Source organism: Hypanus sabinus, chromosome 25 (genome assembly GCF_030144855.1).
Source record: "Hypanus sabinus isolate sHypSab1 chromosome 25, sHypSab1.hap1, whole genome shotgun sequence".
NCBI classification, from domain to species: Eukaryota; Metazoa; Chordata; class Chondrichthyes; order Myliobatiformes; family Dasyatidae; genus Hypanus; species Hypanus sabinus.
The window spans coordinates 22250723-22277605 of record NC_082730.1 but is presented as its reverse complement, the minus strand read 5'-3'; the positions used below and the strand labels follow the sequence as shown (position 1 = coordinate 22277605).

At 39.2% G+C, this 26883-nt stretch overlaps 1 protein-coding gene across 2 annotated transcripts in view; it reads left to right on the top strand.

The window, feature by feature from the left end:
* Nucleotides 1–26883, top strand: part of rap1aa (RAP1A, member of RAS oncogene family a) — a 95630-nt gene that overhangs the window by 54996 nt on the left and 13751 nt on the right. For both annotated transcript variants that reach the window (XM_059950287.1, XM_059950288.1), the window contains exons 2-5: nucleotides 2430–2513; nucleotides 11692–11760; nucleotides 17304–17360; nucleotides 19938–20078. In XM_059950287.1, coding sequence (XP_059806270.1) covers nucleotides 2457–2513; nucleotides 11692–11760; nucleotides 17304–17360; nucleotides 19938–20078 — 324 coding nt within the window. In that variant the 5' untranslated portion in view covers nucleotides 2430–2456. The remainder of the gene's footprint in view (nucleotides 1–2429; nucleotides 2514–11691; nucleotides 11761–17303; nucleotides 17361–19937; nucleotides 20079–26883) is intronic.

The following is a 26883-nucleotide window of genomic DNA, read 5'->3' as shown; positions in this document are numbered from 1 at the left end:
CATTGGGTTAGCCAAGACTTGGCTTGCAGAATGTAAACAGCAATTCATTGTTTATTCCAAGCTGTATCACAACATTTTTTTTCTTCTCTCTCCGAATTTTGAGCTGATTATCTTGTCCCTGCTCACTGCAAAGTATTGGCTGCTTGAAATTTTCAGGAGGGGATGCATTTCCATAAAGGTTTTTTAAGCAATTGTTGGCATTGTAGGGGTAGGAAATTGAGCAGAACTAGCTGTTCTGCAGTGCAGAAAAAGACTGGAATCCAGAGGTTATAGTGGAGCACTTGAACCAGTTTGAAATGATTTAAGGATTTCAAAATTGTGATTTGAACATATTGAAACTAATGAATTTTAATTTTGACTTAATTTGTCCATTGTATAATATACAGAAAAACCAGGAACCTCATGTGTACATCTGTGGCTTGCAAATATGTTATCTTGATTTCATTAATTTTAGTGACTTACTGCTTAGCAGGTTTAACTTCGAAAATCTCAACCATAATGTGTTGTAAATTTCCACCTTGTGAAACAAGGAAAATGATTGGTCTGAAAAGTGTGAATTGAGTTTAAGGACAGACCTACATATTGGGACCATGAGGGAATCATTTGAGTTGAAGACTCAAACCTATAATGAAGTGGTCAAACTTGAACTGCCATGAACCCAAGAGCCATGCAGTATTATCATTAAACTATATGACTTCTAATTTTGTCACCTTATCAAGTATGTTATGTCTTTGTCTTTCAAAGACCAAGAGGTTGACGAGCAGTGTTTCATCTTTGCAGATTGTTACCTACATGTATTTTTGCTGTAAAAGAGGATTAGCCTTGATTGTGGGATAAGTTTGAATTAATGCATTTTCATGTGACATTCAAGCAGGATCATAGAAAAGAATTATCCATTAACTTTGCCACTTCTTTGCAAAAGTTATTGCATTGGATTTCCCATCCTCTCAACTGTGAAAATATTTCCTCATTTTACCTTAAATTACATTTCTAAGGTCTCTTTGCAACTGTCATCTCCAATCCATTTGGCAGTGTTTGGTAAGTTAACAGAGCAAAATTCTTCAATATATTGACCTAAGTCTATTATATTGGTTATTCAGTCAGCTACATCACTAGGAAATGTACTATGCCAGGTCAAGCGCATTTTATAGTTGTAAATGATGAATTGTATTTTCAGAAAAGCCTTTGTGCACAGCACTTTCAATAGGTTATGCTGATAGCTTCCTGGATATGAAGTGGACTGCTCCAGAAAGTGATGAGAAGCATGCATTTTGTTTTGCTAGTTACCAAATCCAGAATGGTTAGCTGTCACCATTTTTTATGCAAAATGTACATAAGTGTGTAAGTTGCTTGAGGAAGAATTAACCTGAGCAATGTTCTTTCCATTGTACAAAGTTCAAAGTCAATTTTGTTATCAAAGTACATACATGTCACCATATACTACCTGAGATTAATTTTTAACCATTGTACAGATCGTTTGGATTTTGCATGTTGATGCACAAGACTAACATGTTTATAATGCTACATTTGTGCAGTAAATCTATGAGGTGCTGATTTGAGGGTTCTGGATGTAATTATAATCGTCTGGTCTCTGGGGTAATTAATATGCTGGTTGCTAGTTTTTAATCTTTAAAAAGATGGTATTAATTTTTGGCTTTATCTTCATTGCTATGTTCAGCCACCTCCATGCTTTATCCAGTGAAATGTAACCCGGATTTGCAATTTTCCTCCAAGCAAGAATCTGCTAACATATGGCTAATCATTTTACACCAGTGTGGTTTTTTTTTCGAAAAGCAGTGTAAGCTTTTACAGTCTGGCAAGTCTGACACAATTGATCTGCTTGCAGTTCTGGGGCAGCTTGTCTTCTGATTTCTATTTTTCTATTTAGTCCTCAGGTGCTTGTTATCAACTATCTTGCATTTTATCTAGCATGTGCCTTTTGCTTGACATTGTAGCATTGTTAGTATCAAGAGATTGTAGCTGTCTCATAATGATAAAATAACTGAGCAGCTACTGTTGGCTTGCCTTGAGCTTTAAGTAACAGGCTCTATAAAAGGCATACTCTCAAGTACATAGAATTTAAAAGTAGTAATTGGATTGTCAAAGATGACTTTATGGATTAAAATATTAAGACTTACATTAATTTCATCCACCACATAGATGATACATTTTTAGTCACCTTTTGGTTTTGTGCAACAGTTCTTTGATGAACTATGTTGTTATGGGATAAGAAACTCCCAATCAAAAGTACTACCTTTTAATGTCACCATGGGCTTTACTGCCAATGAGATTAAGCTTACTCATTATTATATGATTGGAACTTCAAAAGTGGTGAAGTTTGAGGAGAAGAATCCATATTTTAAAACTTTGCATGTGCTGTAATACAAAGTGAATAGCATACTTTTCTAAGCAGACTTTTTCTTTTTCAGAGTGACGCTGTTTAGCAACGTCACAGGATGCGTGAATACAAACTGGTTGTCCTTGGCTCAGGGGGTGTGGGAAAGTCTGCATTGGTGAGTATGAATAACAGCTAAAATAGTCCAGAATTATTCTATGCTTATTCCAATGCACAATGGGAGTATTGGAAAATTGTGATGTTACTTTCACTAATGGTAGTTTTCCATGTGACTGAGCTGAGCTTCTGACTCCAGGTTTGCTTGTATTTTATTCCCTTCCCCTGTAATATTCCCCTATAGTCCCCTGTCCAAGTCCATCAGATGTAACTTGTACAAGCCCTTGTTCCTATCAGTATTGCATATTCTAAAATGGCAAGGCAAAGGAAGTTATTTGTATCCTTCTGTTTGAGTTAGCTGTTCAGTAGACAAGTTCTACTCTATTTTTCCCAATTATACCTGTAGATTTTTACCTTTGAGTAGCAAGTGAATTAATGTTCACTGCCTTTTCAGGAAGCGTATTTTAGATCATTCCCTTTTCAAATTTTCATGCCGTGTTTAAATCTTATTTGATGTCTGGTTACCAACCTTTTGAACTTGAAAACATTTCATCTTATTTATTCTATATGAATCTATATGAACACAAATCAAGCGTTCCTCTTTTTAAGCAGGCCTCCCGGCAGACATAAGTGCTTTTTCCCTGGTCCCATTCAACTGAATCCCTTTTCAACTCCAAGGGTTTGACAGAATTGAATGCTTTATCCCAGCTGGGATGTAAAACAGTGCTTTGCCAGAGTTTTGCATAAATTGCTTTTTGTATTCCATTTGTTTGTTCATCTTTATCTTTGACTTTTCCTGTAGCGTTCAAAGATATGCTGATACAGTTTGGATCTTAGTTTTAAAATTGTATACGGTAATATTATGCCACTATCTGCCTTAATACACTATTATTGAATTAAGATTCATCTGCTATGTTTGCCAATTTTTTACAGTTTGTTCTCTGAGATGACATTTTGCATTTTCTATAAAAATGCTCTGTGCCCCCACTAAAAGAGCAGTTGATTACTCAAACAAGATACTACTGAAGCTATTTCTGACACTCGCTGCATTTCGGTTACACAATTCGCTTCAAAGAACTCTACTTGTTAAAATCAGTTCTTATTTGAATATCCATGATGACATCCATTTTAGCTCATACTTACTAAAGTGACTGAGGAAGTTCTCAATCCTGGTTGCATTGAATATTCCACCTTTGGTAAATGTCAAGCTGGCACTGAAGGAACTGAGTACCATGATCAGCAGTCATGAGACAGTGCAGAGGACTTCAACCAGGCTAGCCTGAAGAAGGCTGTGGCAAGCTACCACCATGTCATCTGTGGAATCACAGGAGCTAACATGCTTAATCACTGTTACACCACCATCAAGAACAGGTGCAGTGCCAACCTGCACCTGTACTTTGGCAAGTCTAATCACCTGGCTGTGCTTCTACTCCCAGCAGTTAGGCAGATATCACCTACAGGATTGCTTTGAATTAGTGGATTGAACCATATTCAAGGACTCGTCTTTGGATCTGAATATGCTACAGTCATTGCAGACCTCTAGATTTGTATGGATGAATGTGTGCTTTCGCAAACATGCTCAAACTAGAAGCCCTGGATGAAACAAGACATTCAGTCTGCTGAGGGCCAGTTATGTGTTGTTTAATACTGGCAATCCAGGACCATACAAGAAGTCCAGGTATGATTTATGGTAGGTTATCATGAGGGTGAATAAGCAATTCCATGAGAAGTTTAAAACAGTTGGATTCACTGCAGCTGTGGCAGAGTTTGCATACCTACTTTCGAAAGGTGAAACCTAACATAAATGGCAGTGATGCATTCACTCCCCAATGAGCTCAATGTCGTTATTGCACAATTTGGAAAGGAGAATAACTGTGTGTGAATCCCCACGGTATCTGGTGGTCCTGTGATCTTTCTGAGGTATTCTAACATCTTAACATTTCTCAAGAGTGTAGAGTACTGTGATGACCAGCTGGCTGGGGTGTTCAAGGACACATTCAGTCTCTCATTGCTGTAGTCAGAGGTTTCCACCTGCTTCGAATGAACTTCAGTCATATTTCCCAAGAAGAGCAAGATGAGATGCTTAAATAAATATCATTTGGTAGCACTTTGTGATGCAGTGCTCTGAGAGGTTGGTCGTGGCTAGAATTAACTCCAGCCTGAGTAAGGATCTGGCCCCATTGCATTTTGCATGGCGTGTGGCAGGACTTCAGCAGACACATGTTCTGTCTGTACACTTGGTTTTGAAGCACTTGGACAAGAGCAATACATCAGTCTGCTGTTTGTCAATTACTGCTCAGTGTTTAACACCGTCCCTTCAGTACTAAACAACAAGCCTCAAAACCTTGACCTCTGTCTCCCTCTGCAACTGGATCCTTGACTTCCTAATTGGGCGACCACAATCAATGTTAATCTGTAATAACATCTTATTGGCAATCAGTGCAAACATGCTGCAAGGATGTATGTTTAGTCCAGTTTACCCTCTCTATACCGGACTCTGGCTAGGCACAGCTCATGCCATTATAAATTTGCTGATTACTGTTGGCAGAATCTTAGATGGCAGTGAGGTGTATAGGAGTGAAAAGGGCTGATTGTATTGTTGCAACAATCAACCTTGCACTCAACATCAGCAAGACCAGGTAATTTGATTGTGGACTCAAGGAAGAGTAAGTAATGAGAACACACCACTCCTTATTGTGGGTTCAGCTGTGGAAAGAGCAAGCATCTTAAAGTACCTAGGCTTCAAATGTCAGGTTATAGCCTGGGCCTGCGACATTGATGCAATCATGTCTAAGGCATGCCAGTGGCTATACTTAAGATTTTGAGGAGGTTTTTCTATGTCACCAAACACTAGCAAATTGCTACCACTGTACGGTGGAGAGCTTCTGACTGGTTGCATCACTGCCTGGTATGAAGGCTCCAATGTGCAGGGTTGAAAGAAGCTGTAGACTTTGTAATCTCAACCTGGAACACAACCCTCCCCACTATTGAGGGCATCTTCAAGAGGCGGTGCCTCAATGATTGAGGACCTTCATCATGCAGGACGTGCCCTCTTAATACTAACACCAGGGAGGAGGTACAGGAGCCTCAAGATCCACATTCAATGTTTAAGGAACAGCATCTTCCCTTGCTTTCAGATTTAATGATCCACAAACAACTCTGCACTTTTTTGTAACTTGTAGTAATTTCTATGTATTGCACTGCACTATCGCCGCAAAATACATTTCACAACATCCGTTCGTGGTTAAAAATCTGGTTTTGAATTCTCTGGTCTTTTGGGAGCAAACAACAAACAAAGTGGAGCTGCTTCTGTCTTCACTTTCCTCTGCAATGAAGGATATATCCACATGAACACTGGTGAATTTCCTACCTCAAGGACTTCCAAACCTTCACTACAGTCACTTCCTTTCCATTTACATTGTCTGCAGCTGGGGAAAGCTGATGGAGGTGCTTGTTTTGGCATCCCTGCTGCATCTGCTATGTGAATCTCCTTTTTGGTTCCTAATTAACTCTGACCACTAGGGATTTTTTGACCACTAATCTAAATTGCTTTTATAATTTTTCTTCCTTTCCTGCCCTTTCTGTGTCAACTGTGCTTGCCCTGAATGGACGAGTACTAAATTTGAAGGGATTAGAAAAACATATTAATTCTCACTTAAACAACCATGGTTGAAAAGCATAGGTAAGCACTGCTGATGAACAAATCCTTTATTTGCTATCTTCTAAGGGAAACATCAAATAGTTGAGCATTTCTTCATTCTGCATCCAACCATGTATTGTTATTCTAACTAGGGTAACTGGGCAGTGTTCAGGCATGGGTGGTTTCACATTTATCCTTTCTCTTCCATTTGCTCCCTGAACTGACCTAAATTATTCCAATTCCTATTAAACCTGTGTATCATGATCAGAGACGCAGATTAATGCAGCTCTTTTGCTAACCTTTCTTGATCTAAGTATTGTAGGTTGTGTTATCAACTGAATCAGTTTTGTAATGGCTGTTAGAATTCTCTAATAGGAATGAATTTGAGAGCTACTATCTGTGCATTATTAATGATTTGGTAATGTTCCAGCAGCTAATTTGAAGTTTTATTAACACCATATCAAGATGTGCAGTTTTGTCTACAGCCCTCATAATGTTTATAAGCCACTTGCCAGATGAGTGTTATTGAAAGAAAGGGGTATTTTAATGTTATTTTAAATTAGTACTTAAGAGCACTTTCAACCAACACACAAAATGCGGAAGGAACTCAGCAGGCCAGGCAGTATCTATGGGAAAAAAAGTACAGTGGACTTGCTGAGACCCTTCATCAGGACTGGAGAAAAAGGATGTTTAAGAAGGTTGGGAGGGGAGAGGAGGAAGAAACAGGGTGATAGGTAAAATGGGGAGGGGCAACTAAAGAGCTGAGAATTGAATTGACTTTATTTCTTACATCCTTCACATACATGACTAAAATTTTTATCACATCTGTCTAAATGTGCAATCATAGTAATTTATAATTTATGATAACTAGAACAGTCAATGTAACATAGCTGTACACTCAAATCAGTGTGAATTAATCCGTCTGATGGCCAGGTGGAAGAAGCTGTCCCGGAGCTTGTTGGTCCTGGCGTTTTTTGCTGCGGTACTGTTTCTCAGATGGTAGCAGCTGGAATAGACCATGGTTGGGATGACTCGGGTCTCTAATGATCATTCGGGCCTTTTTGTTTCCACAACTGTCTTTCTAAATGTCCTGAATCATGGGAAGTTCACAACTACAGATGTGCTGGGATGTCTGCACCACTCTCTGCAGAGTCCTGCGATTAAGGGAGGTACAGTTCCCATACTAGGCAGTGATGCAGCCAGTCAAGGTGCTCTCAGTTGTGTCCCGTAGAAAGTTTTTAGGATTTGGAGGCCCATACCAAACTTCAACTGTCTGAGGTGAAAGAGACACTGTTGTGCTTTTTTTCACACACAGATGGTGTGTACAGATCACATGAAGCCCTTGGTGTTGTGGATGTCAAGGAACATCCCTCTCAACCCCAGATCTATTGATGTCAATAGCCTGTCTCCATTCCTCCTGTAATCCACATCCAGCTCCTTTGTTATTGCGACATTGAGGGAGAAGTTTGTTTTCTTAACACCACTGTGTCAGAGAGATGACTTCTTCCCTGTAGGCTACCTCATTATTGTTTGAGATTAGGCCAATCAATGTAGTGTCATTGGCAAATTTAATTAGCAGATTAAATTAGATTTTAATTAGCAGGTTGGAGCTGTGGGTGGCGACACAGTCATGGGTATATAGGGAGTAAAGGAGGGGATTTGGTACACAGCCCTCAAGGGCTCCTGTGGTGAGAGAAGTTGGTTGGTGAAAGATACAAGGCTGGAGAAGGGGGAATCTGATAAGAGAACAGAAGGCCATGGAAGAAAGAAAGTGGGGAGGAGTACCAGAGGGCAAGGAGGTAAGGTGAGGGTAGGAAAAGGGGATGCGGAATAGAAAGACACTGGGGTGGGGCCTGTTATTGGAAGTTTGAGAAATCCATGTTCATGCCACCAGGTTGGAGGCTAACCAGATGGAATATAAGGTATTGCTCCTCCAATCTGAGTGTGGCCTTATTGTAATAGTAGAGGAGTCTATGGACCGACATTTCAGAATATGAATGGGAAGTGGAATTAAAGTGGGTGACCACTGGAAGATCCCAATTATTCTGGCAGACGGAGCATACATAGGTGCTTGGCGAAGCAGTCTCCTAATCTATATTGGATCTCACTGATATACAGGAGGCTGCACCAGATACTGTAGGTAACCCCGACAGACTCACAGCTAACGTGTCAACTCACCTCGAGGATTGTTAGGGATCCTGAATGGTGGTGAGGAAGGTGGTGTGTAGGGACAGGTGTAGCACTTGTTCTGCTTGCAAGGATAAGTGCCAGGAGGGAGATCAGTGGAGAGGAATGAATGGACAAGATAGTCACTCAGGGAGCCTCCAGTGCTATCTGTTGTATTGAGTTCCACAGATTCACTACCCTTGAGTTAAAGAAATTCCTCCATCGCTGATCTAAATGGACTGCCCTCTATTCTGAGGCTTTTGGTTTCATCAGACCATAGAACCTTCCTCCAGCTGACTTCAGCATCTTCCACGTACCTTCTGGCAAAGTCAAGATTTCATGTCTGGTCTTTTCATCAGTGGCCTTCACTTTGCCACTCTCACATAAAGCTGCGATGGGTGAAGCACCCAGGCAGCTGCTGCTGTACATGCAGTCTCTCCCATCTCAGCCACTGAAGCTTGTAACTCCTCCAGATTTGTCACAGATATCTTGGTGGCTTCCCTCACTCATCCCCTTCTGGCACACTCAGTTTTTGAGGACTTCCTGCTCTAGGCAGACTTACAGCTGTTCCATATTCTTTTCATTTATTGTATTCATTTATTCATTAACTGTACTCCAAGGGATATTCAGTGACATGGAAATTTTCTTGTCTCCATCTCCTGACGTGCTTTTCAATAGCCTTTTTTGTGGAGTTGCTTGGAGTGTTCTTTCATCTTTGTGGTGTTTCTGCCAGGATACTGACTCACCAGCAGTTGGACCTTCCAGAGACAGGTGTATTTTGACTGTAATCAATTGAAACACCTTGACTACACATGTGATCTCTATTTAATTATGTGGGTTCTAAAACTAATTGGCTGCACCAGTGATGATTTGCTGTGTCATATTAAAAAACTTCTGCAGTGTTTTATATTGTAATTAATTTAGATCACTATGTAGAGATATGTTTTTACTTTGACACAAGTCTTTTTCAGTATCAGAAAGGCCAAATTAAATCCACTGATTGTGTTGTAAAAAATTAAACATGAAAACTTCCAAGGGATGGGGGGAGAATACATATTGTAGGCACTGCATGTTAGTGATTTTAAGCCTGATTCCATATGGTTGGATGTCAGTTTCCCACCCATGAAGATACCAGTGCTTCCTGCTTGATTGTTAAGTTAGTTAGTCTGTCCCGAGCCTTATAGGCCTATCAGGCTGGTTCTCATGCCAGTTACCATGGTGTGAAGTGACTAAGGGTACAAGCCCCACCCACAGGCTGTCAGTCTATCGCAAGGTTAACCCCCAGTATTTTGCGGGTACCCATTTTCAGCTGGGTGGACTGGAGCAATGTGCCTTGCTTAAGACACAGCATGCTGCCTCGGCTGGGGCTTGAACTCATGACCTTCAGATCGCTAGTCCAATGTCTTAACCACTTGGCCACACACCACACCTGCTTGATTGTACATTGTTTAATTTGCTGAATTTTTAAAAGTGCTGCGATTTTGAACACCAATTGCTTAAGTTCTGGTAGTATTCTGGAATTTATGTTTTCATCAGCTGATGAAGTGAGCTAAAATCATCTGTTCTGTACAATTTGAGTTGAAGTCTATTGCACTGGTATTCAGGCTAGATATCACTGTTGATTTTTGATCCATTTTGACTTGTGTGCCTGATTCTACAAGAAGGCATTCCTGTTCCTGTCCGTGTATCTAACAATTTGTAATTTTGCACACAAATGAAAAATTTGCTTTGAGATAGGCAATATTATCTGAGCCAACATGCCCTGCTTTCAAGCAGGTTTTCCACTTGTAAGCCAAATAAGCTGTGACCTGGAAAAAGCAGCCCCTACAGATCTGAGGAAAAGTGTTGTTTATCAGCAGATTATATTGGTCATAGTTCACTAAAATTGAGCTGCATTTGCAGAGCATTTTGTTTTATTTATAGCGCAATCTGAATGAGGAAATGGAGGGATGGGTTAGTAAATTTGCTGATGACACAAAGGTTGAGGGTGTTGTGGATAATGTGAAGGGCTGTCAGAAATTACAGTGGGACATTGATAGGATGCAAAACTGGGCTGAGAAGTGGCAGATGGAGTTCAACCCAGATAAGTGTGAGGTGGTTCATTTTGGTAGGTCAAATATGATGGCAGAATATAGCATTAACGGCAGTGCGGAGGAATGAAGATCTTGGGGTCTGAGTTCATAGGACACTCAAAGCTGCTGCGCAGATCGACTCTGGTTAAGAAAGCATACAGTGCATTGGCCTTCAATGGTGGGATTGTTTAAGAGTCAAAAGGTAATGTTGCAGCTATATAGGACCCTGGTCTGATCCCACTTGGAGTGCTATGCTCAGTTCTGGTCACCTCACTACAGGAAGGATGTGGAAACAATAGAAAGGGTGTGGAGAAGATTTACAAGGATGTTGCCTGGATTGGCTAGCATGCCTTGTGAGAATTGGTTGAGTGAACTCGGTCTTTTCTCCTTGGGGTGATGGAGGATGAGAGGTGACCTAATAGAGGTGTATAAGGTGATAGGCATTGATTGTGTGGACTTTTTCCCAGGGCTGAAATGGCTAGCACAAGGGCACTGTTTTAAGGTGCTTGGAAGCAGGTACAGAGGAGATGTCAGGGGTAAGTTTTTTTTAATATGCAGAGAATGGTGAGTGCGTGGAATGGGCTGCCAGCGACGGTGGTGGAGGTAAGAGACTCCTGGACAGGTACATGGACTTCAGAAAAGTAGAGGGCTATGGGTAACCCTAGGTAATTTCTAAGGTAATGTTCAGCACAGCTTTGTAGGCTGAAGGGACTGTATTGTTCCGTGGGTTTTCTATGTTTCTGTGTAATAATTTTGCACAGATCTGTTAACTTTGATGCTTCATGTTTGATCCAATGTGATTCAAATAACATTGCTAGATTTTAACTTCAAGTTTATCATAAACCAGAAGTCACTTTGAAAAGTAAAGTTTCATGAATAATTTGTGATGTTAGTGTTTGTAGTTTAGATTTTCTGGATTGGGAAAGCTCCAGTCCAATGCTGATGATTAACCTATGCAAGATGTATTCAATCTTTTAGATTTGAATTTGAAAATTTTACATTGGAGCTTGCTTATAGCCATCATGTCCTTTTATTTTAGGCTTTTAAACCATTACATATTCTGCTTTATAATCTCTAGAGCCTGATAGTAGCATAATGAACATAACAGAGCACTTACGAGTTGAATGAATTTTTGATCTTTTTCTGTGGATTTGCTTACCTGTACTTTGGTTTTGTAACTGGAGCAATGATAGGCCAATAGAACATGAACTTTTAAGTCTAAATAGGTAAGGTGCTACTTATGTTAATTTTCAATCCAGGCTTTTCCTTCCATTCCTAGAAATATATTCCAACTGAGATTAGACTATTGTTTTATTTGCAATAATAATGGCGCTCATTAAAATTGTTTTTATTTCTTTCAGACTGTACAGTTTGTTCAGGGAATATTTGTTGAAAAGTATGACCCAACAATAGAAGACTCCTACAGAAAGGTGAGATTTGGTAGTATGTATTTGGTTGGGGGTTGGGGGGGGGGGGCGGGGATTGAGAAGTGTGTGCATGTGATCTTCCTCTCTGTATGGTAGCAATGACAACTTTTTGTATTTTATTGCACTTAACACAGCAAAACATTTAGCAAGTTTATTATCATATGTACTGAGATGGTGGGAAAACATTGCCATCCGTACAAATCATTGGAAAACATATGTACACCATGGTAGTGCAAACAGAAATACAAAAATACAAAATAATAGCTATGGAAAGGGCAGTGCCAGTAGACAGAAGATGAAAGGATCATGGCAAAGTAGACTGAGAAATTGAAACAACCTCCTGTTTGATAAAGAGGAGCTCAGTCTCCCCTAACGGGATAAAATTGATACATGTTAAAATGTAGGCTTGATTTGATGAGGATTGTATCAAGTTAAACAATTAGAATTTCCTGAATAGTTTATGAATTAAAATCCCAGAACAGTGCTGATGAGTCAGCAGGATGTGCCAGTGGTGGAATATTTCAGCATTTAGGAGAGACTGGATAAGCTAGGTTTGCTTTTCTTGGCAGTGTTCATTGCAGTTATGGGTCAAATAGATTGCTGAATCAATTTAGTAGCTCTTGGACTTTGCCACTATGCTGCCCTTTAAGGCAAGGTGATTGGTGTCAGGAGACGTGTATTTTTCCTTTGTTCGCAACTCAAGTTTATTTCACCGTGTAGCCCAAGACTACTCATCAGACCAGCACCTCTGATCTTTGCTTAATCTTTGAACAAAAAAACAAATCTCTGCCATCACCCTTGTCTCCTAATGCCAAACTGACGTTTTGATCCAATTTGATGCAATGGTGACTTGCCCGAAAGGTTGAGACCCATATGGGAAGTTATCTAAAGCTTTACTGAAATTCATATAAACTGTATCCATTCCACTGATCATTGTTACCAACTCAAAATAAATCTGCTCTTGCTTTGCACAGAACTATCCAAAACTCTACTGTGCTGTTATAACATCTGTATGTTCACTCCGTCTCTTCTCTCCAGTGCTTGCTGCCATAAATTTTGCACTTATTGCCTTAAATTTGGACCTACTTTTGCTGACTTGCTGCCTTGGCTCTCCCTCTAATCTCTGATGCTAACCACCACCTTGTTCCTTTGGCCCGTTTTTTCTGTTCGTTCCCTGTTTTTCAGCGCGAAGATTTTAGCTTTCGTTCCTTTTTGATGTTAAGAATGTGGAGAGAAGATAAAACATGTTCAATAAGTCCACTGCTTTGACTAAGTATTTAATCAGCTATCCATTCTTGTGGCTCTTTCATTTTGTGCTTGCCTAAAATGCCTTGAAAGGTTTTGCATTTAAACCACTCAGTATGTGCAACTGTTGCAAAGTACAACATTAAAAACAAGCCCTTTGTCCCAACTCATCCATGTTGACTAACAAGTCCATCTATGCTAATCTGATTTTTCTGCATTGGTCCATATCCTCCTCAGATCAGGTTCTTTAAATCTATGTAGAGATGAAACACAATTATAGATAAATTTTGATCCCAAATCTTGCCTATTTCACTTTTGCAAGTGACACTCTTAAATTTAAAAATCCAGTAAGATAGCTGGGAGTTGCACACTTAACTACGAAGGCTTGACTAAAATTTAGCACTTTACAATAATATAGAGTAGGGGATGGTGATGTTGATACAGCACAGACCACTTTGTCATCTAGTCCATCCTCATTCCCAGTAGTTCCAGTGCATTCAGCTTTATGCACTCTGCTCCATTTGTCAATAAGTAATCAAGTTGATTCTATTCACCACTGCAGCTTTATAGTGTCACCTTAAATTTTTTAAACAACACACACAAAATGCTGGTGGAACACAGCAGGCCAGGCAGCATCTATAAGGAGAAGCACTGTTGACGTTTTGGTCCTTCGTCAGGACACAATTTTTTAAATTTTATTTTGTTCTCCAAGTACCAAAGGAAAGTTGGAGGTTCTTCCTTCGTAAGGACATCAGGGGTTATAGCAATGAGGAAGAAGTCAGTCGGTGGGAGGGGGTGGGGGGGAAATTAGCCATGATGGAATGGTGGAACAGCTTTGGGCCAATGGGTTTGCAGTGTATTTTACTCAATTAGTCTGCAGTCAAGGATGGAGATTTTTAATATGCAGTTCAAGATATGAAGAAATCAATCTTTTTTAAAAACAAAACATTTTAGTCTCATCGGGAATGAGCAAGTGAGAATGCAGCAAATTGCATTTGAAATTTGCTTGATTGAAGAAATTGCTGAGGTTTTCAATCTCGCTGTCCTTTATTACATAGAAATTTATAAGCATTGCACATGGAACATTTGTTCCAGCCTGTTTGGGCACGTTTTCTTCCCATGTTCCCAACTTTCCACCTATCCCAATTGTCATTATTTCTTGTCTTGTTTATGATTTCCTAAAATTTCCAGAAAACTAAGCATTCTTCTTGCAAATTTGATTTGTTGCAGGGTTGAGAAAACAATGCATGGTGTGGGTCTATTGTATTCTGCTGTTACAGAACTTGCATAGATCTTGATCCTTTAATCCTCCTAACTGGAGTGTGTATGCTGTGTCACTATTTGATCACATTATGATTAACACAGAAAGTTATTTTTTTATTACTATATCTATCAGCAGCCATCTGTTTTTGAGAGCTGCCTCTAATCTTCATTATTAACTAGTGATCTCAGGAAACGTGAGACTGCTGTTCTCTCAGTAGCCCGAGAGCCTAAGAAGAGACTTCACAAAGCAACCCAAAATTACCAGTGTCCTTCAGACCCATTGATCACATCCATTGAAAGCAACTGAAGTTATTTCTGTGCTGAATTTATTTAATGAGAAAGTGTCTGTAATGGCTTCTCTACGTATTACAGTTGTATGTCAATCTTTTTTAAAAGCATGTTGCTTTATGAAAGTGTTCAGAAATATTATAAATACTTTTCTAAATGGGAAGTTTTCCTCATTTGGAACTGTTAAATTAAATTTTAAACATTTAATGCTTTCTATTTTGAGCTGTTATTAATGGATGTAATGGGCACTTTGCTACAATTAGATTTATTTTAGTAGGAGTCAAATTCAAACTTCTGATAATTTGGTTCAAAAGCAAACTAAATGACAAAAGTATGAAGTCAAAATACTTCAGACAGCAAATATTGGAGTGACTTTCACCTTTCATTCAAAATGGAGTTAAATCATTGTGACATTGAGTGATGTTTGAAAATTATCATCAAAGTTTACTGCAATAAAAGTTACTGCTATGAGGCCTACAGTATTAAAATTTTCCACAGTTCCGTAAATATTTAAATCTGCATTTCAACAGTAAATTGAGGAATTTAATCAGTTCACAGCATAAAACTACAATTAGGCTTCAATTTGGCAATCTTAGTCTCCTGGGTGGCTAATATAAAACATTGTTAGATGTCACATTGTGGAACAGAAATTGCTCAGTTCTTCATTTAACTATACATTACCGTGACCTAAATTGCTGAATGGTCAGCAAGAGAATTGGTTCAAACTGGGAAATAAAATCCTGCATTAGTTTCCCAAGAAAGTGCTGTAAAGCACAATTTTACCTTTGTTCATAACAAAACAAGAATTACTAAATTATTAAAAATAAAGATCCAAAAGTTCTGGATGACAATGCAGTGGATTCTGGTTAATTGTGACACATTGGGGCCTGTAGTACATTTTTGCTCAATTAAGTGGCTGCCCCAATTAGCTAAAGTTTGTTTATTTAGCAATACATCACGGAGTAGGCATTCCAGGCCTTCAAGTCATGATGCCCCAGCAAACCCACAACTCTGATTAACCTAACCCAATCACGGGATAATTTACAATGACCAGTTAAGCTACCTGGTACATTTTTGTACTGAGTGGAAACTTGACATCTAGGGGGAAAACACACATATTCCACAGGATGTGGAATGAGACTCCTTACAGAATTGTGCTAGAATTGAATTCCAAGATCTGAAACACCTGAGTTATAATAGTGTTGTGCTGCTTTGCCATCATGTTTCATGGAAATAATTAAAAAGGTATATGAACAAGGCACTACTGTTGAACTGAGTAACATTATTTATTTGAATAAAATGCAGAACAGATTGGAAGACTACCAATGACAGTGATTGCCTGCCCCATCCACTGACAGGAAACTTGTGTGGAAGAGTTTTTAAAGTCCATTACATTGGGGTAGCTCCACTCTCTAAACCTTGAGTCTGAGTCCAGTGCTACAAGTAGACATCACAGTTGGGGTTTTCCCAAGTTGCCTTGGATGCCCATGACTACTTCCTGTGCCTTCTCATGCGCTTTGTTCTCCACATAGCATTGCAGAACCACCTTCCTGGCCTTTGGATCTCATTGTAGATCTCATCTGCCCAGTGTGCTACAGCTGATTTTGCATACTAGGACAACAATGTCCCTGTCCCTATCTCACTGGGGTATGTGACCCGCCATTGACCCTCACCTGATTTATCCCACCTGTTCAAACTGTACCGGGCTGTGGCTGCTGTTACATGCAAACAACTACTTGAGCCACAGGTGAGAGCTGAGTGTTCAGTGGGGGCCAAAGATAACATTAAAGTTGATTGTTGATATCTTCAAATTCTTCATAGTTTTGTTACTTCAACATGTTAAGAACGGTTTCATTTTCACTCCTGGTCATTTTTGGCATTTCCAAGTCTGAACTCTTGAAACTGCAATGAGTGAAACAGTTCAGAATTGTCTTGTTACTTTATTCTTGCCGATTATCATTGCTTTTTGGACACAAACATGCAACTGGCGCTATTTTAAAATGCTCATTCTAAGCATAGTGCAGTGTCTAACAGCCTAACAAGTGCACATGACTGCCACTAGTTAGAAACTGTTCAGCAACAGTCTCCTGTCCACATGAAGTGGCATCGTGTCACAAAACAAAAAAAAAAGGTATCTTGGTTGCTACCTCTGATTTACTTTTCTTTAAAAGTCTGACTGATTAACTGATAGTCCAATTAACTGGAATCCACTATTTCCTTTCACTACTACAGTTGGCGCTCATCGTCAGCATCCATCCGCCCTCATTTCTTCTCCTCACCACCCCTTTCTTCCAGCAGATACCTGCTCCAAATTCCAGCATCTGCAGTCTCTTGTCTAAGTTCTGAAGAAGTTGCTTGCCTAATGGCTTCCATTCCAATCACTCATATCAAAATGGGAAACCCAATCAAGAAGATAATATCTCTAAATTAGAAAATTCAGCATTAAAATCAAGAAGACATTTTGCCACATCAGTTAAGTGCTGGCAGCACTCTAAATATTTGAATCAGTAACTTTTGGAGCTGAAATCTGAAGTGTTGAGCATGAATATTGAGATAAATGACATTGATGTGCAATTCAGCCATGGTCTGACTGATTGGAGCAGACTTGAGGCACTAGTTGACCCATTTGTATCCACCTGTCTATTATAAATGCCTACAACTTTTAAAAAATCATATTTTAAAAGGATATTAATTTAATTAAGTAGCTAATTATGCAAGATTTAAATTAAGATGTATTTTCTCTTTTTCAGCAAGTTGAAGTAGACTGCCAACAATGTATGCTTGAAATCCTCGACACAGCAGGAACAGTAAGAAATAATTGAACAAACTTCAATAGTTTCTAGCTTTATTATATCGTTGTAGCAGTACATTGGTTCTTTGTTCATTGGTCATTTTGTTATTAATTGTTCTTCTGAAAGTAGTCTTCAGTTCTCTACTAACCAGATTTGTTCTTTCTAGCAGAAACCATGTTAGACATGTAATTTGGTAGACCACTGAGATACATATTATTGATCTGATAATGTTACCTTCAGCTTTGAAATTTGTTGCCTGTGCAGTATTGAAGAGCAATTGTTAATTCTTCAGTAATTAAGAATCCAGATGGATTTGCAGAATTGGGGAACATGGCAACTTCCACGTTAAAGAATCTGGCTTTGCTACATGTCTTGTTTCACCCTGCAAATGACCCAATTTGAACTTAATTTCATTAGTGAGCAAAATGAGATGAATCCAAGATGTGATTTTTTTTTCCCCCATCCATTACGAAACAATGTTTGTTATATCAATCTATCCTGGCTGTATTGCATGGTTTGACCTTGCATACATGTGCAATGTATCCACAGCATTCCAGTGTATCCATCCATGGAATATTAATTGTCATTTTCATAAACATGCATGCCTCCCTAAAAGTTGGTTTTGTAAGTGGCCTGACACCAGGACCTTCAGATAGATTGTGAAACATTGTAAAATGGATCTTCAAGCATTTGAATGGGACTGTAATGATATGATTATATAACATGAGCAATGTTTGCAACTTTGTCTTAAATGTATTAATTTTCTACATTTATTTTCCATGAATGTATGTATTGCATGTGATACTTGGATGCACTATAATAAATGTCAGATAATTGGAGTTGCTTTATTTGTAAATAAGTTGATCTTTCTATATTGGCCCCGTTCCGTAATCAAAATATGTTGTGCCCATTCAGCTGCTGCTTGTGACTGGAGAATCCTAAATGGTCCACTTGAATTTTCAGTTTATCTGTTTGGAAATATAGCACAGTAGCAGGCCCTTCTAGCCCAATGACACCACGCCACCCAGTTATTTCAGTGTGTCCTATGAGCAAATAATATTTTCACTTGTTGGTTGTTATTTGGTATTCAGTTTCACTTGCATTGAATCCAGAAATGTATAATGTTATTCCATCTTGGGAATGATGTAATTCTTTGAAATTCTTCATCTGGCACATAACCAAATAAAATTAAATACCTCTGTTGAAAAAGTTGCGGGTCTCCATACCAGAATCTTCATTCACATAACAATGATATAACTGAATAATTAAGAGATGTGGTCATGTTAAAACTGAGTTGCATTAAAATATTGAAATCCAGCCAAAAAAAAGCGGCCGGAAGTAATAAACTAGCAAATTCTGTTAAGTTGTTTGAGCCTTGGAATAAAAGACTATATGGAATTATGGCACAGAAACGGGGCAGTTGTTGAACTGATCAGTCCACAGTAAGATTTTATGCTCAACTTGAGCTTTCCCTCATTGTTCCTCCATAAAAAAAAATACAAACACAATCCTGTGCTTTCTCCCTGATGTGTATATCCAGTCTCTTGTTTAAAGTGCCACCAACTTTGGGCATTCCATGGCAGAAATACTACATTTATCCAAAGAAACTCCTTTGGATAAAGGAGTTTCTTCCGAATTCCCTTCAGAACTGTAATCTTAAGCATGAAGGTTTGTTGTGGGACCCTAACCTAGAGTATCAGCCTACCAGGTGAATGATGCAGCATGTCCAACTTTCCAATTGTGGATAATTCAAACTATATTTCTTGGGGTGGGAGAGAAAGCAGTCATTGTAAATGTTGTTCTAAGACTTAAGTTAGTGGAATTCTGCAGTCTGGCTGACACTTCAAAAATATGACCAAGCCTTGTTTCTCTGTTGAGCTCTGGGGCTCCCTCTAGTGTTTAATCAGGCTAGTGTTTGACATTTACATTTAACTTACAAAACTAAAAGTTCAAGTAAAAGACTTTGTAAATCAGGTGAATGTGGATTAATCTTTATGGATTGATGGGAGGAATGTGCATAAATAACATTGTTGGGGCTATACATGAAAAATTGAAAGTGCAAATGTGCTATGATGGTTGAGGATGTAAACTTGTAACTCTGCTTTAAGTTCTAACCATAGTTTGTGGCCAATGTATAGGGTTGGCAAATGATGTAGTTCTAGTTCATTTGTGACCTGAACTCCCTTCAGTCATCAAAAGATTCCACTTATTTTGCTCTCTGAAGTAGTTCTATCTCTCAGTAGATAGAAGATTCAAGACCACTGACCTGACAGCTAGAGAATGGAGTTCTGATCCCAAATATGGAGGTTGACATCTGCTAGCATGCACCCATCTAATAGATGAGAATGAACCCTGTTTCCCTCCAATTTTGTAATGTACATTTTGTGAGAGCACATGAAATCCTCCTGCAGGACCAGCAGCTGCTAAAGATGGTTGTATCCAGTGATGCACAGATACTGAATGGGAAATTAAAGCATTTCCTATTTCCTTTAAATTGTATTAACACTTGGGTGCTCCTGATGAATTATATAGGGTACAACAGAAATCCTGTGCAGATCATCAAACTGATCAAATGTTTTATTTTCACTCCAGGAGCAGTTCACAGCAATGAGAGATCTGTATATGAAGAATGGCCAGGGATTTGCACTAGTATATTCAATAACTGCACAGTCAACGTTTAATGACTTACAGGACCTGAGAGAACAGATCTTGCGAGTCAAGGACACTGAAGATGTAAGTATTCTTAATTTTGTCTCCTGAAATTAAGTATTCCAACTCAAGCTTCTGGTAGCTTTAATTTATAATGTAAAACATTAATGAAAGACCAGGTGAAAGACCGGGTGAATGATCTCTGGAGTTCTCTTGTGACCACTTGGAATATCTGAAGGAGAGCCAATAAATGTATGTGTAAATTTTCAGAAAACTGTTATAGCATGTGAAATTGGGGTTAATAAACTGTAAAGGATTAAGAATAGGTTACTAGACAGAAGCTAAGTGAGGATTACTTGATTCTGTATAACAAGCTTTGTCTAATGAGGTATTGCAGGGATTGATGCTTAGGGGGTTAGCTATTAGAAAATTTGTATCACTGGCTGAGGGGAATCAAATGTGCTATCTTCATCTCTGCTAGCGTTGCAAGACTAATTGGGATTGTGAGTAAATGCCTGGTGGGAAGTGGCAATTCAGATTGGATCAACTTTCCATAATCATCTTTGAGCTAATTCTGCATTTTGGCTTCAAATCCTAATTCAAATCCTTATAATTCCAATTACCTTGCCTATACAATTTAATTCCAATCTAAGTAGTGTTCTGATCTTGCCAATACATCTGCCACTTCCTTTGTACCTATGAAAATGTAAGACTTTGCTGTTACACTTGTCATGCACTAAAAAGTTAATTCAAGTTTTTGCTATTTTAATGCTGATTCAGTTTGTCAAAGTATATTTACATTATTTGTCATGCTTCTGTGTATATTTCCTCACTCAACTTCATTTTCTGGACTTGTTTTCAAATTGTCAGCATTTGACCTTTCCGACAGGTTTCAAAATTTGCTCATTCTTAATGGGTTTTAGACAACTGCTTAGTCTCTTAGCTGTTTAAGTTTAGTAATTGGATGTTTTTAATAACTTGTTCTAATGAAGTTGAAAGCATTTAATATAGAAGATTTAAAGTGAGTGTAACATCTATTGCTATCCTAACAGAAAATAATATAAGCAGACGTCATGGATCTTTGCACCATCGCTGAGTATTCAAATTTGGCAGGACCCTTTTTAAAAAACACACTGCAAATTTATTCCCTTCATGATATTTCCTTTTATCCTCCGTATCTAAGCTTTACTTGAAATGGTACTTTATTGAAATTACTATTCTGCAAAGTTCTGCCAAAAATGTGTGACAATAATAAGCTGAAGGCATGGTAATGCAAACAAGTATAGGCTGTCCTGGGTAATTTTCAGTTTTATAGCTGTCCATAAGCCAAATTAGTTCAAGTTGGTAAATGGATAAAAATCATATATGGTAACATATCTTTACAGTATTGTAATGAATGCCATCAAAAGCAGAGAAGACCAATAAGGAAAGAGAAACTAATAAGAACAGGATACTTACAAAGCTTATTAAAAAATTATTCATCACACTTCCCTCTTTCTCTTCCCCCCCCCCCCCCCAGTATTTTTCATATTATTTTACAATGCTAAACCACAGTGGATTTAATTAGGCTTTTTTTTTATACTGATCAACGAAAAGACTCATTTGTATCAAAGTTAAAACAGACCTTGCAAAGTGATACAAATTAATTACAAATATAAAACACAAAATAATTGCAGAAGTATTCACACCCCCCCCACCCTTCAATATGACATATGCAACCAATTGGTTTTAGAAGTCACGTAACTAGTTAAATGGAGATCATGAGTGCAGTTAAGGTGTTTCAATTGATTATAATAAAAACGCACTTGTATCTGGAAGGTACATTGCTGGTGAGTCAGTATCTTGGCTAAGACTACACTATGAAGACAGAAAACACTCCCAAGCAACTCTGCAAAAAGATTATTGAAAAGCACAAGTCAGGAGATGGATACAAGAAAATTTCCTCACCCTTTGGAGTATAGTTAAGTCAGTCATCAAGAAATCAAAAGAATATGACACAGTGGCACAGCTATGAATCTGCCTAGAGCAGGCAGTCCTCAAAAACTGAGTGACTGTGCCAGCAGGGGACTAGTGAGGGAAATGACTAAGAAGAGTTAAAGCTTTAGTGGCTGGGAGGAGAGAGACTGCATGCAACAACTGTTGCCCGTGTGCTTCATCTGTTGTAGCTTTATGACAGAGAGGCAAAGAGAAAGCCACTGTTGGGGGAGCGGGGGTAGAACTCACATCAAATCTTGGCTTGACTTTGCCAGAAGGCATGTGGGAGACTTTGAAGTCAGCTAGAAGGTTCTATGGTCCGATTGAAACTGAAATTGAGCTGTTGGCTATCGTACTAAGCGCTATGTTTGGCGTAAGCCAAAAACAGCACATCACGAATACACCAACCCTATTGTGAAACATGCATCATGCAGTGGAATATAGGAAAATCTTAATGCAGTCTGCAAGAGAACTGCGACTTGGGAGAAGATTTCTTTTCCAGCTGGCCAATGACCCCAACCATAAGCCAAAGCTACACAGGAATGGGTTAAAAATAACACAATTAATGTCGGAGTAGTAAGAGTCCAGACCTCAATCTAATTGAGAACTTATGGCTGGACTTGAAAAGGGCTGGTCACTCACAATCCCCATGCAATCTGACAGAGCTTGAGCAGTTTTGTAAAGAGGAATGGGGGAAAGAATTGCAGTGCCCAGGTGTGCAAAGCTGACAGACCAATGCACACACTCGAGGCTGTAATTGTTGCCAATGGTACATCTAAATACTGACTTGAAGGGGGTGAATACTTATGCAATTAATTATTTTTTTTTATTTGAAATTAATTTATATCACTTTGTAGAGATGTTTTCACATTGTCATGAAAGTCTTTTTCTGTTGATCAGTGTTTTTAAAAAAAAGCCAAATTAAATCCACTGTGATTCAATGTTATAAAACACAAAAACTTCCAAGGGGGTGACTACTTTTTATAGGCGTGGTATGTGTGTTTAAACTTCTGAATTTAATTATGTTATGGGAGCTCATTTGTAAGTAGGGGTGTTAACAACCTGGCCTGTTTAAAACTTGGATTTGGCACTGTGGGAAGAGGGAGAAAGAGCGGAATAGAATATCCAGCTGGAAAAGACATGCATATAATAATGCAACTAGATTATTTGGCCTTAAACCAAATTCTGCTCTATCTGTATACAACCTATGCTAAATAAAAATCCATTTCAAACTACTCAATGTCATCTTTTGAACCAGAATTGTATAGCAGTTCTAAAATATCACATGTTTATTACTTTGCATAATTCTTTGCTCTTTTATTTAATGTTTCAAGTTTTTTTGTGTATGGGTCCTAGAAATATTTCAATGCTGAGCTTGTTTTGCATCACTGTCTACGTACAAAGTTGCAAGATTTCAGCAGAGCAGAAACCAAAAGATTTCCTGTTGTGTTTGTGGTGCCTCAATCATAACGGGCACATCCACCCTGACAAAAGGCATCCTTTCATCGTATTCACGTGTCTGCTGCTTCCTGCCTCCACCCTGTAATTTTGTAGAGTGATTAAAGATGTCCGTGAAACTGAACTGGACACATAGATTCTGCAGATGCTGAAAATATGAAGCAATACACACAATGCCGGAGGAACTCAGTAGGTCAGGCAGCATCTGTGGAATGGACGAACAATCCAGGTTTCGAGCCATGAGCCTTCAAGATTGGAAAGGAACCAGAAATACGCCAGAATGTAAAGGTGGAGAGAGGGGAAGGAGTATAGCTAGAAGGTGATGGGTGATGCCAGGTGGGTAGGAAAAGTAGAGGACAGCAGAGGAATCATCAGCATCTGATAGAGGAGAGTGGACCATGGGTCAGTGGGAAGGAGGAGAAAATTCAATGGGAGGTGATGAGGGATACACCAGAGTGGGGAATAGAAGGTGAGAGGGAGGAATTTTTTTTATTACTGGAAGGATGTTCATGCCATCAGGTTGAAGGCTTTCCAGATGGAATATAAGGTGTTGCTCCTCCACGTTGGTGGCCTCATCGTGGTACAAGAGGAGGCTATGGACTGACACATCGGAATGGGACTCGGAGCGAAAATGTTTGGCCATTGGGAAATTTCGCTTTTTGGATAGTGTGGAGTTGCTTGAAGAAGCAGTGCACAATTTCCAACTCCTTTCATGAAAGTAGAGGCGACAACATTGGAAGCACCGAACACAATTGATGACCCTGGCAGATTTGCAGGTGAAATGTTACCTCACCTGGAAAGACTATTTGGGACCTTGAATGGACAGGTGTAGCAATTTGGCTGCTTGCAGGGATAAGTACTGGGAGAGAGATTAGTGGGGAAGGGACAAATGCGCAAGAGATTCACGAAGGAAAGGGGGTTATGGTTGGGGTTGAGATGTAAATAGGGGTAGGATCTCTTTGGAGGTGGTGGAAATTGCGGAGAATGTGTTTTGATACGGAGGCTCCTGGGGTGGTAGGTAAGGACAAAAGGGACTCTCTGTTAAGGTGGCAGAAAGCTGGAGTGATTGCATATGTTCAGGAAATGGAGGAAGTGTGGATGAAGGCAGCATCAGTGGTGAAGAAAGGGGAAACACATTCTTTGAAGAAAGAGGACATCTCTGATGCCCTAGAGAAAAGCCACATGCTGTGAACTGATGCGGCGGAGATGGTGAGAGAAGGGAATAGCGTTTTGTTTTCTCAGGAAACGATGGGAAAAGGTAACGTCAAGATAACAGTAGGAATTGGTAAATTTATGAAAGATGGCATTTAACAGTTTGTCTTCCGAGATCGAGGAAAGGGCAGAGGTGTCAGAAATAGACCATGTAAATTTTAACAGCAGGGTGGAAGTTGGAGGCAATGTTGAAATTTGAGTTCAGCATGGGTGCGTGAAGCAAGACCAGTACAGTCGTAAGTGCAGCTGAGCAAGAGTTGGGAGGAGCATTACTGGCGAAGATTTGGAACGTGGCCAATGAAAAGGCTGAGGCCCATGTGGATACCATGGGAGAAAACTGTACTTGAAGGCAATGCAACAGGTTTATTGCTGGTAGCGTGTGTTCAATGTGAATGTAAGTTTAATTGTGAATTGTTAGTTTGACAAGTGTTATTTGATAATAGATTTTTTAAGAAAGTTAGAATGCACAATATCCCATCAGCCAATGATTAGACAGGTAAGGTATTTATATTAAAAACATTAATTATCTCATATCTTAAGATAGAAGTGGAGGCAGGAATTCATAAGCTCATAAATATATATATATAAAAAGGCAGTGTGAGCTAATACTTGGGTTTACCTAGTCACAAACTTGAGCAGTGAACAGGATGTCAGGCTATTTCATCTTAAAATAATGCCAACAGGATTTGCAGCTTTACAAATAGAATACAAAAGCAAGGAAGTTTTGTTAAGCCTTGAAGCTCAGCTGAAGTATTGTCCAATTCTGGGTGAGAACCTTTTTAGAAGGATGCTGAGGCCATGGGAGAGGATAAGAGGATTTCCTACAATGGTACCAGCTGTGGGCTTCAATTATCAGGGACTCAAAGGTTGTATTGTTCTGCTTGGAAATGGGGTTGATTGGAGAGGGGGTATGGAAGTAAATTTAAAATTGAAGGTTTGAAGTAAATAGTGAAACAAGCTACACTAGGAACTTTGCAACAAGAGCATACTAAATGTCTGATTCCATGGTGATGTTAGTTATGATAATAGCAGTTCGCTAGAGTCCTCAGTTCAGGATCAGTCTTTGCAGTTGTCCCCAGGTATAGCCATCTTGATGTATCCTTCCTCTCCTAGGGATGAGGTCTTTGAAGTTTCGGCTGGCACTTCTATAGCCCTTGGTTTTTGACGGGATGGGGTTGTGAGCTCCATGCTCAACCCTCCTTTTGCAGCAGTTCTCGGGCCTGTCCTTGTCATCGTGTGCCCTAGTAGGGGTGATGGACATAACTAATTCATGTCACCAAGTCTTCAGACATCCTTGGCTGAGTTGGTAATTTTACTATTGGATAATTTAATAAATTTAAATCTGCTTAAGGCAAGAAAAAAGTGGATGGTATTGAGATAGCTAGGAGTTGCTATGAAATGTCCTTGGCAAATAGGATTAAAGAGAATCACGAGGCATTCAATAGATCAAGAGGATAACTAGAGCGCCATGGTAGCGCAGTGGTTAGCACGATGCTGTTACAGCTTGGGGCGGTTCAGAGTTCAATTCCATTGCCATTTGTAAAGAGTTTGTACATTCTCCCTTTGAACACATGGGTTTCCTCCCTCTGTCTAAAGATGTACCTTTTAGGTTAATTGGTCATCATAAATTATTCTGTGATTAGATTAGTTTTAAATAAGTGGGTTGCTGGGCCGGTTCCAGGCTGTATCTCTAAATACATAAATGCACACAAAATAGGGAGCGGATAGAATCAGTCAAGGATAAAGGAGGAAGTATTTGGAGGCAGAGAATGTGGATGAAGTCCAAAGTGAGTACCTTGTATCAGTTAATACCAAGAACATGATAGATAGGTGGGTCAGTGTGGGGTGTACTAATTTACTTGAACATTGAGATAATAGTCTGGGCTCCCTTACAGACCATGAAGATAAATAAATCCCAAAGATGTAATGAGATGTACTACAGGTGAAGGGGGGTGCAAGAGATGAACTAATGCTCTCCCTTTAAGAAGGGAATTGGGGATAACCCTGGAAGCTATAGATCTGGGTCTCTCACAAGTGGTAGGGAAGTTACTGGAGAGGATTCTTGGGGATAAAATTTGAGCATTAGAAAATCATGGTCTAATTGGGGACAATCAGCATGGCTTTGTAAGGCAAGTCATGTCTTACTAACTTGAGTTTTTTTGAGAGGTGAAAAATGTTGAGCTGTTATCTAAATGGATTTTAATAAGGTATTCGACAAAAGTCTTATCCAGAAGATCAGATGCAT